The sequence below is a fragment of the Rhinolophus ferrumequinum genome, chromosome X, assembly GCF_004115265.2.
Source record: "Rhinolophus ferrumequinum isolate MPI-CBG mRhiFer1 chromosome X, mRhiFer1_v1.p, whole genome shotgun sequence".
In the NCBI taxonomy this organism is placed as follows: Eukaryota; Metazoa; Chordata; class Mammalia; order Chiroptera; family Rhinolophidae; genus Rhinolophus; species Rhinolophus ferrumequinum.
In genome coordinates this window covers 33,694,085-33,710,968 of record NC_046284.1, presented here as the reverse complement: position 1 = coordinate 33,710,968, position 16,884 = coordinate 33,694,085, and the positions used below count along the sequence as shown (strand labels likewise).

General features: G+C 38.8%; 1 protein-coding gene across 10 annotated transcripts in view; it reads left to right on the top strand.

Moving 5' to 3' along the window:
• The window catches only part of GRIA3 (glutamate ionotropic receptor AMPA type subunit 3), a 555,596-nt gene extending 545,352 nt beyond the window's left edge, over positions 1–10,244 (top strand). For 4 of the 10 annotated variants that reach the window (XM_033112265.1, XM_033112246.1, XM_033112264.1 and 1 more), the window contains exons 15-17: positions 1–99; positions 2,673–2,920; positions 8,065–10,168. The exon at positions 1–99 is cut by the window's left edge and continues 16 nt beyond it. In XM_033112265.1, coding sequence (XP_032968156.1) covers positions 1–99; positions 2,673–2,918 — 345 coding nt within the window. In that variant the 3' untranslated portion in view covers positions 2,919–2,920; positions 8,065–10,168. Of the gene's footprint in view, positions 100–2,672; positions 2,932–8,064 lie in introns of those variants that run through there. The other 6 variants (XM_033112270.1, XM_033112277.1, XM_033112290.1 and 3 more) reach the window with 4 other exon arrangements.
• The last annotated feature ends 6,640 nt before the right edge of the window (positions 10,245–16,884 follow it).

The window sequence follows — 16,884 nt, the reverse complement described above, 5'->3', positions numbered from 1 at the left end:
GCAGTATTGAAACTCAGTGAACAAGGCATCTTAGACAAGCTGAAAAACAAATGGTGGTACGATAAGGGGGAATGTGGAGCCAAGGACTCCGGGAGTAAGGTCAGTCGCTGAAGGTCTTTTTGTACTGATTAGCAATCACATTTTGAACCACTGTTTATTTTCTACCCTAAAATGGCTTTCCTTCCCAACACACACTCCCTGACACAGTGGGACCCCTTTATAACTCCAGCACTGAAGGAATAAGGTAAACATCAGCCTCAGAGGCCTGCCACTTGACATCAATCACTGACTCTAGAGAACTATTGTTATTAGGGAACTCAATCTGGCCTACTGCATTTCCAAAGCTGTAAAATAAGGAGCTGTGTTATAAGGGGGTTTTACTGTATTTCACACTTCCAAAGTTCAAAGCAGAAGTATAACAATAACAACTAAAATAAAACAAAGATCCAGTTGTGACAGTACTTTTTCTTAACCTCTTACATTGTCAGAGACTTTGTAGTTGTAAATATCTTTGGTTATTAATATATTATGTCGATCCCATCTGAAAACAGTCAAAGAAATAAATAACAAAGACTGGTCTCTGTAAGAGAATGATTACCCTCCTCCCAGCTGCTGTTATATGGAGTTCAGCATCTATATGGATCTCGAATATCATTAAGTCTCTCACACTTCTCCAAAGGTGTCATTTGAATCTCTGTAATAATTTTTAAATTTGTTCGCATACTCCTTAAGGGTATACATTGTCAGAATAACATCACATTGATAAGCATGAAACACTCTTCCCCGCCTCCTTCCTGCCCCCCTTTGCTCCCCTAAGAAAGTTCTTTTTGATTTCAATTTTTGCCTTTCCTTTTTTTTGAACTAATATTGTGGTATCAGTTAATTCATTTCATGAAATGCCACTCATTTTCCCTGTGCAGTGAACCATTTTGCTACTGGTTTTCTATATCCCACAACTGGGAATTTTGTGAAACTTAAATACGTGGAACTTGAAACTGTTCTTGTTACTACAACTTACATGGGTTATGTAAAGGATACCTTTCCCCTATCAAATACCACATACATATAAAAATCTCATGGCAGAGGGAGGGTTACCAGAAATTGGTCCATTTCCCAATGCACCGTGGAACATCCTTGCAGATAGCCTCACCAGCTTCCTTAAGGAAATGATCCATTGTTCCATAAGTAATAAAAATTCTTACAACTTGTGTAGCTGTCATTCATCCTAGAAGAGTGACTATTTATTTGCAAGGTTGTTATACACATGAGGCACACACATACCACCCTTCCTAACCATGTGATTCAATTCCAATTGGCATTTTTATTAAGGTAAACAAGTACAGGACTGGATCCTATGAAAATAGAATCCAGATATGGCCATATTGTCTTTACATTTAATTCTTTAAATGATACCAGGACTAGCTGAGCCACAGAGTGTTGAGTGTCAGCAATGGCCATCATCTGTTCACTGTGTTATCATTTCAGTAAGATTCTCAAGTCACTGAGTTAACACTTTGGGTATTCCACTCAATTGTGTTCAGCAGCAAAATGGTTACATTCTCTCTAAAAAGACTACAAAATGCTATTTTATTTTATTTTATTTTTTTCAAAGAAAGACTCCTGGCCCTTGGTGTGTCCTACCTCAAGGTAGGGCTCAAGGCACCAACTTTTTTCTTTCCGTGATTCAGAAGTTCAGTTTTTGCTTTTTCATACAGGCAGATAGCTTAGTCAGATTTGCACACTTTGACCTGAAAGTCACTGACCGGCTTCCTCAACTTTTCTCCTATTTTGAATAGAAAACAGATAAGTGTAGTATTTTTTTTAATTACTTGCTACATTCCCCAGAGTAAAAGCTAAAAATGAGCTGAATTTTTTAAAAAATCATCAGCCTCCTGGAAAAGCTTTCTGATTTGTATGTAACCAATTCAGGACCCCCCTGAGTTTCCTTAAATTCTCAGGAAGATGGAACAGAGCCAGTTCTTTGTGTTGCACCCTTGTTCCAGCAGCACAAAGACTTGCTGCCATGAGGATGAGCATTTAGCAAACAATCCCCAAAGGGCACAATTTCTCAGCCACTTCGAGAAACGTGAGAGTTAATCCTTTTTAAACAAACCTTTGTGAAGTAACTCCCCAGATAAGAATATCAGGAACCTCTAATATTCTCACCTGGTATCTTAAAGACTAGCTGTTGACAAGTTTGTTACAGGGAAAACAAAATAGAAAGGGGTGTTGCGGGGCAGAGAGGGGAAAGAGTGCTTCAAGTTCACAAATGAAGAGTGTTACATTTATAGAGATTATGTCACAGCTCAAATCTGGCAAATGGTGTTTATGGAGACTGGCAGAGGAATCAGTTGTGCTTGTGTTTACACTTTTGCTCCAGTGGCCAAGTGCTGTTTTATTTAGTTGTTGACACTATTTTGAGGTACTAAAGGATTTAAGGAGTCAAAATAAAAGAACATACAGGTGAGGACCACAACTGTCAACAGAAGCACAATCTACCATCTTGCTGGCCATTGTGAAACATCAGTCAGTTGCCAGAGTTGAGTCATAACACTTACATCAATGTTTAGTTATCTTACAACTTAGAACTATCCTATACCGTTGTACTGTATTATAATGTCCCATTGCCTTTGTTTTCCCCAAGAACTAATCACATTGTTCATTTCTCTTAGGACAAGACCAGCGCTCTGAGCCTGAGCAATGTGGCAGGCGTTTTCTATATACTTGTCGGAGGTCTGGGGCTGGCCATGATGGTGGCTTTGATAGAATTCTGTTACAAATCACGGGCAGAGTCCAAACGCATGAAACTTACAAAGAACACCCAAAACTTTAAACCTGCTCCTGCCACCAACACTCAAAATTACGCTACATACAGAGAAGGCTACAACGTGTATGGAACAGAGAGTGTTAAGATCTAGGGGTACGGTTAAGGTCTAGTAAATTAATCAGTCTTACATTACTGTACGTTAGTCTCTATTTTTCTTTCTTTTATTTCTTAGTTTTGTTTATTGTTTCAAGCATTGTCTGTTCTTTGCAACCATTTGATTCTTTGAAAACAATGGTTGTGCTTTTTTTGTCAGGCAGTAGTGCTTTTCTAATAGCATAGCTGTAATTAAATTGTTGTCTGTGCCCCAAAAAGGAAAAAAATATTCTCTAGAGCAGCACTGTTCAATAGATATATTTGCAAGCCACATGTGTGAACCACATGTGTAGTTTTTAAGTGCTCTAATAGCCACTTTTTAAAAAGTAACACAAGTGAAATCAATTTAATGATATATTTTGTTTAACCCAAGATATACTTTCAGTGTTATCAATATAAAAATGAATGAGACAGTTCACATTCTTTTCTTCATACTAAGTCTTAAAATCTGGGGTGTATTTTATGCATCTCAACACATACTAGACACATACTAAGTGTTCAATAGTCACATGTGGCTAGTGACTACTGTATTGGACAGTGCAGCTCTAGAGAAAGCAGCTGCTCTGGAACTAAGTTAAAATGAAGAATGGAAGTGGGGCACTGCTGCTTTGAGTAATACAGTGCTTACATAGCCGAGCAGTGGTTCTCTTAAGTGTAAGCCTGAGACAATTTCTTTAATCTTTGAGTTTTTTGCTGTTCCTTTCTTGGAACTAATATTCAGGTAAGTATCTCCCGAAGAACAGACTAGGCTCCTTGCTGCTGGCTGCCCCAAATTCATACTTAGATGAACCTGACTGATGCCACTTTGACTCTGGCAGCTGTAGCCAACCCCACCCTCACCACCAATAACTCAGATATGTTCAAAGGCAAGCTTGAATTAGGATGATGCATCCATTCTGGAAGTATTTAAAAGAATATAGTCTTCTTCAAGAGCAGCTGTCATCACTAACATACCTATCTGAAGAGAAATAGAACATTTAGCAGCTTCATAGTCCTTATTGTAAATGTGCTTGAATGTCTACAAATGCATTTATTTGTGTTTTGATATTTTTTATATTTCACACTGTGGATCTAAATTCAGCCAATTTTTAATAATACTTCATCCAAATAAACCATTTGTCATCACTATGGAAAGCATTATGTTGTTTGATGAAGCTGCTGGTTGTTCTTTTCTGCTGCATACTGCAAACTTTTCAGTACACTGCCAGAACATATTCAGTGCACTTAACTAACCCACTAACAAAATGTTCCCATTGCATTGCTGGATGTACAACACATGGATTCTTTTATAAATAGCATTGTTTGCATGTAAGCATTTAATGTTCCAGTGTGCTTAAAATATTTTATTCTTGAGTAGGTTACATAGGCCATTACATTTGGTGCACATTATTTGCTTTTTTTACAGGATAGTACATGGGTGGTTTCAGCCTAGCTTAATTATCCCAAATTCTGAGATGCTAGTATCCAAAGAAATAATATACCTTAAATCCACATAGCAGTTTTCCAAGTGCTCTCACATGTATTGCCTCATTTGAGGTAATGGCTCAGAAAGTATTTTCTCTATTAAGTAACTAAGACCCAGTCACACAAATAACTTGCTCAGGGCAACACAACTAGGTAGTGACAGTTCTGGGACCAGAACCGAGCCCTTCTTCTTCCTATAGCTGTATTCTTTATTAAGCATACTTCCTTTAACCACCCATGGCCTGGTAGTCTCCAGGAACCTTGAAATCCTAATGGGATCCTATCAAACGGAGGGCAGATTCTAAGTTTATGTCCTCTTGTTTACAAAAAAAGTCTTGAGAGACTGACTTCACCAAGCTTCTATATGCTCAACTTATGCACTCGACATAAGGTTGTATATTCAATCACTCCTACTTTCCCCAAAGAATCTTTCTGAAACAGAAAGGTACAAGGGCTCAGGGTCACACAGCCTCCAGACCCTCTTTATTACCAGCAATTCCATCTTAGAATCTAGGTCCCCACTCCCCAATTACTATAGCCTCAGTCTCTTATTAAAGCCTCAGAGCAGTGCTTCTCAAATGTCAGTGTGCATGTGAGTCACCTGAGGATCTTATAAAAGTGCTGATCCTGATTCAGCAGGTGTGGGATGGGGCTTGAGATTCTACATTTCTCACAAGCTCCCAGGTCATGTTGATGCTGCTAGTCCAGGGAGTAGTAATATTGTAGAGAATATTATCTCAGAGCATGTAACTTAAGGATAGAAAAGAAGGAAGGAAGCAGGGCAGGAGGGGAAGAGGGAAGAAAGAAGAGAAAGAAACAGAGAGAGGAGAGAGAGAGAGAAAGAGAGAGAGAGAGAGAGAGAGAGAGAGAGAAGGAAAGAGGGGAGAAGAAAGGAAAGAAAAAGAATGGAAAGGAAAGAAAGAATAAAGGAAGGAAGGAAGGAAGGAAGGAAGGAAGGAAGGAAGGAAGGAAGGAAGGAAGGAAGGAAGGAAGGAAGGAGGGAAGGAAAGAAAGAGAGAAAGAGAGAAAGATAGAGAAAAAGAGAGAAAGAAAGAAACTGGGATCAGCAAACCTTTGGGCAGAATGTTGCAGTCCTACAGGCCCAGGACATCAAACCTGGGGGAAAACTTTCAGAAATTAACTTGACACAACTTCTGGCTCTCTGGCTTTCCTTTAGTCATCTTGGTTGATCCATTTTGTGAAGCAAAATTCAGGCTAATTAAAGCAAAAATCACATTTTAATTGACATCGATGCCAATGTGATTACAGCCCTATTAGCTAGCACCTTGGCAATCATCCCTAGGATGAAAAGAAAACCTGGGAATGCCTCTGCAAACAAATCTGTCCTCCAAGTCTGTGTGATGTCTCCAGACAAGAGAAAAAAAGCCTTAGAGGATGCCAGAAAAAATCCTTACATGTGCCAGTCAAAAGGCACAAGGTAGGCTGAGGAGGAAACAGAAACCAATCTGCTGTCCTCAGCCGGTTTGGTGATATAATGTTAGGGCAATGTTGGTTAAATGGAGTGAGCTCTTCATCCATATATCTGTTATTTCCCAAAAAGTTCTGGAATATCTTACAATGACTTCTAATTTGTTGCCTAGTTATTAGGCTTCCAGTTCAATGAGTTGACCTATATCTGTCAGGGTCTACTAGAGATGGCGAGGCACCCTGAGATTTCACTTTTAATGCTAATTATCAGAGCCAGCCTTGGGAAATTATCGTACTAGTAATTCTTCAGGAAAAATGACTCAAGGGCAAATCACCTGAAAAAAATATGATCTAGGTGAAATCTGGTTAATAAAAAGTCATCCTTGAAAGAGGACGGAGTCATCTTTCATTTTCTATAGGTGAGAGTAGAGTCAGAATTATTAGACTCCTTGTGGGAACACGTGCCTAAGCCTCAGATCCAGCACCCACTAAGGAGCAGATGGCCTCTTGACTTCCTGATGCTTCTCTGGATTACTGACCTACCTCTGGAAGTGTGGCCCCCAAGCATGCCTTGGCAGGAGACTGACTACTACCTGTTCCAAATTCACTACACCCTAGAAAATACACTCTGCTAATTGTTTTAAGAAATCTTTTCCAATTTCTTCATTGCTGTTCAGAACTACTTCTGGCTTCTTTGGTTTCTTCAACAATATTTTTGAAATCCTTCTCATTTTCAAGACCTCAAGATGCTGAAGTGAAGGAAAAATATTTGCATTTTTTTCTCTAAGACAGTTATGTTTAGCCTTCCTAGAAAATATTAACTTTGTTCATGCAGCCCATTTTCAAAGTCATAGATTTTCCTTCTGTAGCCTATGCGTAGACATTCTTGCTGGGGAAATTTCCTGCTTGAAGACTTCATTTTATGTTAAGTGGAAAACATATTCTAGATAACTGAAGTGGGGATGTTCTTTGTCCTCAGAGGACTTTTACCTCAGTGATAATATTACATTGGTACAAAAGTAATTGCAGTTTAAAAGGTTGAAAATAATTTCAAAAACTGAAATTACTTTTGCACCAACCTATACTTCATCTATCCCTATGTAAAAGCAAGAAACAGAGGCATTGAGAGATTAGGTGGATTTCCCAAAGTTATGCAGCTAGGTAATGACATGTTATGGCCAATGGGGAGGGAGAAGGGGATTTTGATCTTTCTTCCATAGATATAAAATTTCTCCAAGCTTCTGAGATAGATATGACTGAGGACCTTGGACATTCCAAGGAAGAGGTTTACCCACATGTCCATGTTAATCTTATTCTGCCCTCTTTGGGACTTTTGGCCCACAGGTGCATCTTTGACATCCTTCTTACAGGTACTTTTATTCCAGAGCCAGTGGTAGAAAATGATTATGTCATTTCTTTGGAATAAAATTCATTGTTAGTTCAGGAGAAAGAGAAGGGTCCTACTAGTGTAGAGGGAAAGGATGGAGAGGAGGTATGTGAGTTTGAAGAGGAGACAGGAAAGTGGCCTTAAGTTTTCAGAGTTGGGGCAAATGAATCCCCAGCACTAATTAATACCTCCAAGAGGAGAGCAGCATCAGTATCTCAATCAGGTCCACAATATCAGGGCAAAGACCCCATGGATGCCAAGCCCTTTCATGGATATAACTGTTCTGGCCTTTTCCTGGAATGTGTTTTCTCTTTAAAGTCTCTGTGCTGTTTTCAGACTTTAATAACTAAGGTTGTAGGTATGAAGAGAAACAAGGTGACACCTTTTTGGCAATGAGCAGCAAATTTTCTTCTCACAGGCAAATAGATTTCAATTGAGCAAGACATAGAATATTGTTTACCCTCTGTCCCAGGTAAACAGTCCTCGGTCACAGGTTCTGCAATCAGAATACAATCAGCAGTGTAGTTGTCCTGAATATCTATATTTCAAGGGTACTAAGACTTTCTATTATACCTACATCCTAAGTGATTTAATGTCTTGAGTTAGACTTCATGCAATGCCAATATATTCCTTAGTACACTGCATAGTAGAGAAGGAACCTAATTTAACCTAATGCAAAGCATTTGCATCAGGTTAAAGAATATAAACAGACTTGTTGCCTAAAGCCAGTCAAACCAGGTGCAGCCCCAGAGATGCCAATTTCAGAAAACAGCTGGTGTTGTTGTCCAAGACAGACTGAGCCATAATAAACTCAATTCCCAATAAAAATCCTATTCAAATTTAAATTTTCCCCTTGACTTTGCAGATCCCTTCCCACTAGACGCATAAGATGAAAGGAATCACTGAAAATGTGGCTGCTTCAAGGATCCTGAGCCAGACTTCACTCTCCTTGGTGTCGGACATGACACGAATATTGCTGATGGTGCAATGACCTTTTTCCTTTAGTGCCTTATGGAACACTCTGAGACTCGCGACAATGCAAATCATCATTGATATCTTTTTGCTTTGCTTGAAAAAAATTAAAACAAAACCAACAAAAAAAATGGACTTGCAAGATTCCTGTATGCAAAATAAATCTCATTAAAAAGTCAATTCAACAAAAGCCATTCTTTGATACCACTGCACAGTATACAAACACCATGCTCTTTAATACATACACACACACACACACACACACACACACACACACACACAAATTTAAAATTCCAATTCAGCAAATAGGCCCATCCTAACTAAAATTGTTCCTCCTGATTAAAAAAACGACCTTTGACTCCCTGTGTTTGGGAAGACAGACTGGCATTTCTTCTAGGATCTGCTGACCAGATATTTTGGTATTTCCTGTTGGTGGTGATGTTCTGTGCACCCTATTTCCTTTCAACATTGCTGAAATGTGTATATTTTTAGACTGTAAGTGCAACACTTAAGAAAATTCAAACAATTTGGAAAAGGGACTAAACGGCGACTTCTCTGTGTTCTTGAAACGGTTTTGTGAAAATGCTTTGATAACTTCCCACTCAGTGAAGGGATTAACAGAGCTTTTGAAATTGACTTTTGGGTATAGTGATGGATGGGGCACTATCAGGCATACCTCTCGGTGCTTTCCTAAAACTGATCTCGGGGCTTTCCAAGAAGCCTGGAATTTCAGTTCACAGATCTGTTTTTCTTGCTTCAGTGTACATTTTAAGTCAATATGGCTGAGTATTTAGCATTGAGGTGAGGGAAAAGCTGCCTGTATTCCCAAATGTGTTTAGAATATCTTTCTCAAAAACAACACTGTGTTTAGCTCTGCTTCTCTGCTAAGTATGCCTTTCAAGTGTACACCATGGAGACAGGACTGCATTGCAAAGCAGGCCAGTGGGTTCAGTCTACAGTTCTCAACCTGACTTTACTCTTGCTAGGTCTGTCTTACCAGCTGTTGCCTGCTACTGCCTGCAGCTCTCCATCAGATTGCATGTGTCCTTTTCCAGTTTGCAAAGACTAAAATGCTTTCCCAAACCTACTGCTAAACTGAGGGCCTCAGCATCACTCCCAGGGTCCTTGCTTGGAGCAGTCTCTCTACTGACTCAGAAGATCACTGCACTGCTCCACAGGCTATCAAGTAACTGTGTACCTGATGTTGGCATCATCAGAACAGTCAGAGGAAATACTCTCTGCTCACTAATTACCTCCTATATAACGATGTATGCTTTCTGTAGTTCAGTAGTTTGCTCTCATCAGTGACATGCATTGGGAAGTTTCCAGACTGTAAAAACTAGGAGCTCGAATTCATTTCCCACGTGTGAATTTTAGACACTCAGTTGACTTGCCACATATTTGCTCTTACCTTCAGAAAAGAAAGAAGTCTCATTCCAACGAAATGTTTCCAGAAAAGTGTAATATAAAATTTCATTCCAAAAAGTGTGTCATAAGCGAATAATTCATCTGTCAAATTTTAAATGGCATTGAACAACAAAAAAAGAAAGCTGTTGTGGTTTTGTTTTGTTTTCATGAAACTGTGATTTTTCAACTTCTGAATGCTATAATGTCCCAGCACGGGAAGCTAATGCTGTGCGAATGTGAAGTTGTATAAAACAAACCAACCAACCTACCCACAAACATGTTCATAGGCATTGTGTAAAGAGAAATGTATGTTTATTGACCCAAATCAGTTTTTCAGAGAGGAAACTTCACTGGGAATGAAGAGACGGGTAAACTGGTTTGTTATTTTTTTAAAACTTGCATGTTTAAAAAAACAATGATTGCTTCAAATTTCTGCTACTAACTTCAAGCTATGGGAGTTTGACGGTAGTCACTTGAGAATTTTTTTTTCCAATTCCTTTCTTTTTGTTGTTAAATCTGTACTTCAGTGAACAGAAAACTTGCCAAGCAAACTAATGACCGTAAAAGTGTAAATTGCATGTGTGGGCATAAATTACAGAGCCTCATTGCCATGAGGTATTGTACAAAGTTTTAATACATTTTGTAAATAAAACTGTAAAGAAAGAATTGATTCTGTGCTTTATTTAAAGTTTACTTGGATGTAGATGCCAAGAACTAATTAGTCACTAATTATTTCCCACCAGAAGCTTTGCCAATGATGTAACAGTCACCTTACTGGTGACTTTCAAAAAAGATTTACGCTTCTCCCTACCTCAACTGCCACTGCAGGCAGACTCAGATCCCTGGGCCTAAATGGAATTGTACCAGCATTGTGCCTTAGATTAGGTTTGCAGGACCACCAACTGTGAGATGATATCTACAAAAAGCAAGAAGCAGGACCTCAGTTCATGTGCAAAGGAGGAAAAGTTTGACTTCAAGGCATTCCATTCCCATTCTTTGTCTCCTACACTCTTTGGGACCCTCTCTCCTCAGAGGTCTGCCTCCTCCCTATTCTCCCATCTCCAGATTTGACCTCCCAAGAAAGTGCTCAAACTCAGGACTGATGAACCTCAAAAACACTTCCAATTCCTTTCCCAAGTCATCACAAAATATATGTCCTAGTACTCCTGATTTATTGGTTAAGTTTTGTGCTGCTGCCTTAATTATTGACAATAACTTAATGTCCCATTGTAAAATTTTTACCAAGGATCACTGATCTAGAGTCAGGGAAGAATAATGAACTGAAGACTGTACTGATTTTAGAATCAGTATAGAGAGAAACAAAAGGCTAATGATCTAGTCTGATTTGTAAATAATAAACATGGAATATAGTTTTATCCAAAAATAAAGCAAGTGTTCAAATATAAAACAGTTTTACATTATGATCACCATAGAAACTGGGATAATGAAAGTAGGAAGGGAAAAGAGATAATTTGTAACTAAGCCAGAAAAGAAGAAAACTGCAGTTGAAATGCTAGAGAGATAAAGGAAAAAAGATACCAGGCAGTAGGGAGCTAGGGAACAAGGGACACAAAGCCTGGGAAAAGAAGAAAAACAGGAGTGGAAAAGGAAAACTCTTAGAAGATTCTGAAGTGTAGGCTTATATAAACACACTGTGGTTAATTTTGCCTGTGGGCCTCAGCATATTACTACCTTTTATTTTGTGAGTACTTTTTAAAAAAATTTCTTCCTCATGTTCATTAACTGAAAAGAAGACAACATAGAAGGAAAACAGGATCTTATTTTGATGAGTCAAATAGAAAATAGAATAACATTATAGGTAAGAACCCAACAATATCAGTTATTATATTGAATATGGGTTAAATTCTCCAAATTAGGCACTAATATTGTAAAACGAGTTGAGTCAAAACCTAAACCTAGCTATTCTCAAGAGATATGTTGTAAAGATAAAGCTGAACTGTTGAAAGTTTAGAGAAAGATTTATCATGTGAACACTAACACCCCAAAAATCTATTAAGAGTGGAATTTAACATAAAAACTATACCTGATATGAAGATATTACAATCATTTTCAATGCCCTCTGAAATGTCAATTAGCTGGCGAACCACTTGCACTTTAAAACTCTTCAACTGCTTTCCTTTTCTTTGATTAGGATTACAATAGGAATCCCACCAGAAGTGAACTGATTCTCTAGGAAGCAGATTCAGTGACTAGATTAGAGTTATGATCCCCTTGGTAGCTGCTGAAATCAGTTCAAGTGCAGCAAGTCCTTGATTGTCGTCATTTTGTTCAAGTCATTTCATTATATCATTAATGAGATGCCATAGGAACTTAACTCTTGTTTATATCAATTAGCCTATGATAAAATTGGTTTCATTATACATTATTTTGCTTCAATTCACAGAACCTATCAACAACATTAACTGAGGACTTACTGTACCAAATTATATCCCCAGATCTTCCAAAATAATAGATTCTTGTTTAACAGGAACTCCAATTCCTTACCCTAATGGAGTAGCAAATCTCAGATGCTGTGGTAGATGACGGTGGAATGCAATTTGGATTTAAGTGGGATTTTTTTTTCTCTCTCTTTGGAGGAAGGGAGAAGTCTTTCTCAAATTAGACGACAAGTGGCTATATCTTGCTTACACACAGCGTCAGACTTGCCAACCAGGTGTGCAAAAAGGTTTTGAGCTTCAAATAGCACACTCCTCCTATGCACAAAATTAGAATGCCTCTTAGGTCCCCACATTGTTTTTCTTGCCCTGTTAAGGCTCACATATGGTCATACTCTGTCAATACTACATTCTTTAAACAGGAAGGGCAAATGTATTTAAGAAAATCTTGATCAAAATGACAGCGTGAGGTGAGCCTCTGTAAACCTCACCTGGAATTCACAACTAATCGAACAACAATATCTCCACAAAGGACTCCCGCACAGCCGACAGGCAAGACGAAGAGGCCCACTACTGAATTCACCAAAAGGTGGGCGAATGGCACAAGCGGGGGAGGGGAGAAGGGAGAAGTGTGGAGACAGAGCCAAGCGGGCGCAGGACGCAGACCTGGCTCAGTGCTCCGAACTCCCTGCATCCCGGAACTACCGCAGCTGCAGGAGAGGGAAGAACTCAGACTGCTAGGGCTCCGCTTATGGCCCACAGTTCTGAGGGAGCAGCATATAACACGGCTGAACCCAAGGCTCATGGCAGAGACCTCGGAGAAAAGACTGAGGGAAGAAGGCTGAAAATGGTGGTTTAAGCCCTCACTGCCCAGCAGAGAACGGAAGCCTTAGGCACTGAGACAAGCCGCTCCCTCCCTACCCTCCTAGAGCTCACCCCGCCACCACCAGCATGGTGCTAGAAGCTGAACAGTAGCAGTGTCAGATCAAAAGACGAGAATATTTGCTGTTCTGAGAACTGTGGACCACAGACACAGATTCACAGCCCAACTAGTTCCGGAAAAGGGGAGGGAGCTGTGGAAGCAAGATGGGCTGTGATGGTGGTCACCCCCATTGCTCTGGGCCACCTCTCACAACTCACCTGACCCTGGCCCCACCTATCTGGGAGGATACCTGCAGGAGTAAACAGAACTGCAGAAACATACGGGCTCTAAATCTGGTGCAGGAAGAGCTTTGGAACTTCAAAAGCTCTCCGCATACCCACAAGGACACTGCGCCCTGTGACCCAAGCGAACTATTAACAGAGGAGAAGCCCATCTCCCAGGGAATCCCCCCATTGTGTGAGAAGATGGAATAGTGCAGAGAAAACATAGCACTACCGTGTGAGAGAAATAAAAGGCTGCAGTCGGAGAGAAAATAAAACATTCTACCAACAAGTACTGCAAAACAAAAGAAAGACCTCTTCCTATCAACCTGTTGGAGAAGCCACTCCTGCAGATGTCTAGGAAGAGAAATAGTAAATCAGTAATTGCCATGAATAACCAAGGCAACAAGACAGCTCAGAAAGAAAGTGAAAAGTCTCCAGAAAAGGAATTTAAAGATAGGCAAATATGTGACTTAAACGACAGAGAATTCAAGATTGCAGTTCTGAAAAAACTCAAAGAGATGCAAGAACACACGGAAAGGCAGTTCAATGAACTCAGAAACGCAATCAAAGAACAACATGAGCATTTTACTAAAGAGATTGAAATTTTAAAAAAGAACCAAAAAGAATTTCCGGAGATTAAGAACTCAGTAGAAGAAATTAAGAATGAAATCACCAGCTTAGGTAGTAGAGTTGACCAGATGGAGGAAAGAATCAGTGACATCAAAGACAGAAACTTTGAAATTACACAGATGGAAGAAGAAAGAGACTTGAGACTTAAAAGAAATGAAAGAACTCTACAAGAACTTTCTGACTCCATCAGAAAGAGCAATATAAGAATAATGTGCATATCAGAAGGAAAAGAAAGAGAGAAGGGAACAGAGAATATATTCAAGCAAATTGTTGATGAGAACTTCCCAAACTTGTGGACAGAACTGGATCCTCGAATCCAAGAAGCAAATAGAACACCTAATTACCTCAATCACAACAGGCCTTCTCCAAGGTACATTGTATTGAAGCTGTCTAAAATCAACGACAAAGAAAGAATCCTCAAAGCAGCCAGGGAAAAGAAGACGGTAACCTATAAAGGAAAGCCCATTAGATTATCATCAGATTTTTCAGCAGAAACTCTACAAGCCAGGAGGGAATGGAACCAAATATTCAAAGTATTGAAAGAGAGAAATTATGAGCCAAGAATAATGTTTCCAGCAAAGATATCCTTTAGATATGAAGGAGGAATAAAGACCTTTCCAGACATACAGAAGCTGAGGGAATTTTCTAATACACGACCTGCACTACAGGAAATACCAAAGGAGGCTATTCGACCACCATCAACAGGGACAATTTGTGGCAACCAAAATATAAAAAGGGGGAGAATAAACGCCTAAATTGGAATACAGGAATGGATAAATTAAGTGTGATGAAGAAAATGGAATACTCTAAACATCAAACTTTCTTTTACATAAACTTAAGGGTAACAACCGAAAAAAATTCCAGAACTGAAATATATAGTGTAATAAAAGAAGAAAGAGGGAAACATCATAGAATACCACCATACAGAAATAATAGACAACAACAAAAAGGCAAAGAAACAATGGAGACACAGCCTTACCAGAAAACTAAAGATAGAATGACAGGAAATCCTCACATATTAATAATCACTCTAAAAGTAAATGGACTGAACTCACCAATAAAAAGGCACAGAGTAGCAGATTGGATCAAAAACAAAACGCAACCATATGCTGTCTCCGAGAGACACATCTCAGCTACAAGGACAAGCGCAGACTCAAAGTGAAAGGGTGGAAATTGACACTCCAAGCAAATGGTACCCAGAGAAAATCAGGTGTAGCCATGATGATATCAGATGAAACAGACTTCAGGGTGAAAAAGATAACAAGAGACAAAGATGGACATTTCATAATGGTAAAGGGGACTATACAATAAGAAGACATAACAGTCTTCAATATTTACAACCCCAATCAGGGAGCACCGAAATATACCAAGCAACTACTAACAGAACTAAAGGGAGAAATTGACCAAAACACAATTATACTAGGGGACTTAAATGCATCACTGACAGCTATGGATAGATCATCCAAACAGAAAATAAATAACGAAATAGCAGCCCTAAATGTCACATTAGATGAAATGGACATAATTGACATATATAGAGCACTTCATCCTAAAACATGTGACTATACATTCTTTTCTAGTGTACATGGAACATTCTCAAGGATAGACCATATATTGGGACATAAAATCAGTCTCAGCAAATTTAAGAAGATTGAAATCATACCAAGCATATTCTCTGATAACAAGGCTTTGAAATTGGATATCAACAGCGAAAAGAAAGCAGGAAAAAACACAAATACATGGAGATTAAACAACATGCTTTTAAAGAACGACTGGGTCAAAGAAGAAATTAGAGGAGAGATCAAAAGATACATAGAAACAAATGACAATAAAAATACATCCTACCAAAATTTTTGGGATGCAGAGAAAGCAATTTTAAGGGGGAAATTTATATCATTACAGGCCTATCTCAAGAAACAAGAAAAATCCCAAATAAATAACCTCATGTTACACCTTAAAGAACTAGAAAAAGAACAACTGAAACCCAAGGTCAGAAAAAGAAAGGATATAACAAAAATCAGAGCAGAACTAAATGAAATAGAGAACAAAAAGACAATAGAAAAATCAATGTGACAAAGAGCTGGTTCTTTGAAAAGATTAACAAAATTGACAAACCCTTGGCTAGACTCACTAAGATAAAAAGAGAGAAGACACTAATTAACAAAATCAGAAATGAAAAAGGGGAAGTTATCACGGACACCACAGAAATACAAAGGATCATTTGAGAATACTATGAAGGACTATATGCCACCAAATTCAATAACCTAGAAGAAATGGACAAGTTCTTAGAAACATATAACCTTCCAAGGCTGAACCATGAAGAACTGGAAAATCTAAACAGACGGATCACCAGTAACAAAATTGAATCAGTCATCCAAAACCTTCCCAAAAGCAAAAGTCCAGGACCAGATGACTTCACTAGTGAATTCTACCAAACCTTCAAAGAGGATCTAATACCAATCCTGCTCAAACTCTTCCAAAAAATTGAAGAAGAGGCATTACTCCCTAACTCATTTTATGAGGCCAACATTACCCTGATACCAAAACCTGGTAAGCACAACACAAAAAAAGAAAACTACAGACCAATATCTCTGATGAATACAGATGCAAAAATCCTAAAGAAAATTCTAGCAAAATGAATACAACAATGCATTAAAAAGATCATTCATCACGACCAAGTGGGGTTCATCCCCGGGGCACAAGGATGGTTCAACATCCGCAAATCCATCAATGTGATACATCACATAAACAAAATAAAGGGCAAAAATCATATGATTATATCAATTGATGCAGAAAAAGCATTTGACAAGATACAACATCCATTTATGATTAAAACACTTAATAAAATAGGTATAGAAGGAAAATACCTTAACATAATAAAGGCCATATATATGACAAGCCCTCAGATAATCTCATAATTAATGGAGAAAAACTGAGGCCCTTTGCTCTACGTTCAGGAACATGACCGGGCTGTTCGTTATCACCTCTGCTTTTCAACATAGTGCTAGAAGACCTCGCCAGAGAGACAAGCAAGAGAAAGAAATAAAAGGCATCCAAATTGGGAATGAAGAAGGGATGTCCCCAATCACTTCTGCTTTTCAACATAGTGTTGGAAGTCCTTGCCAGAGCAATCA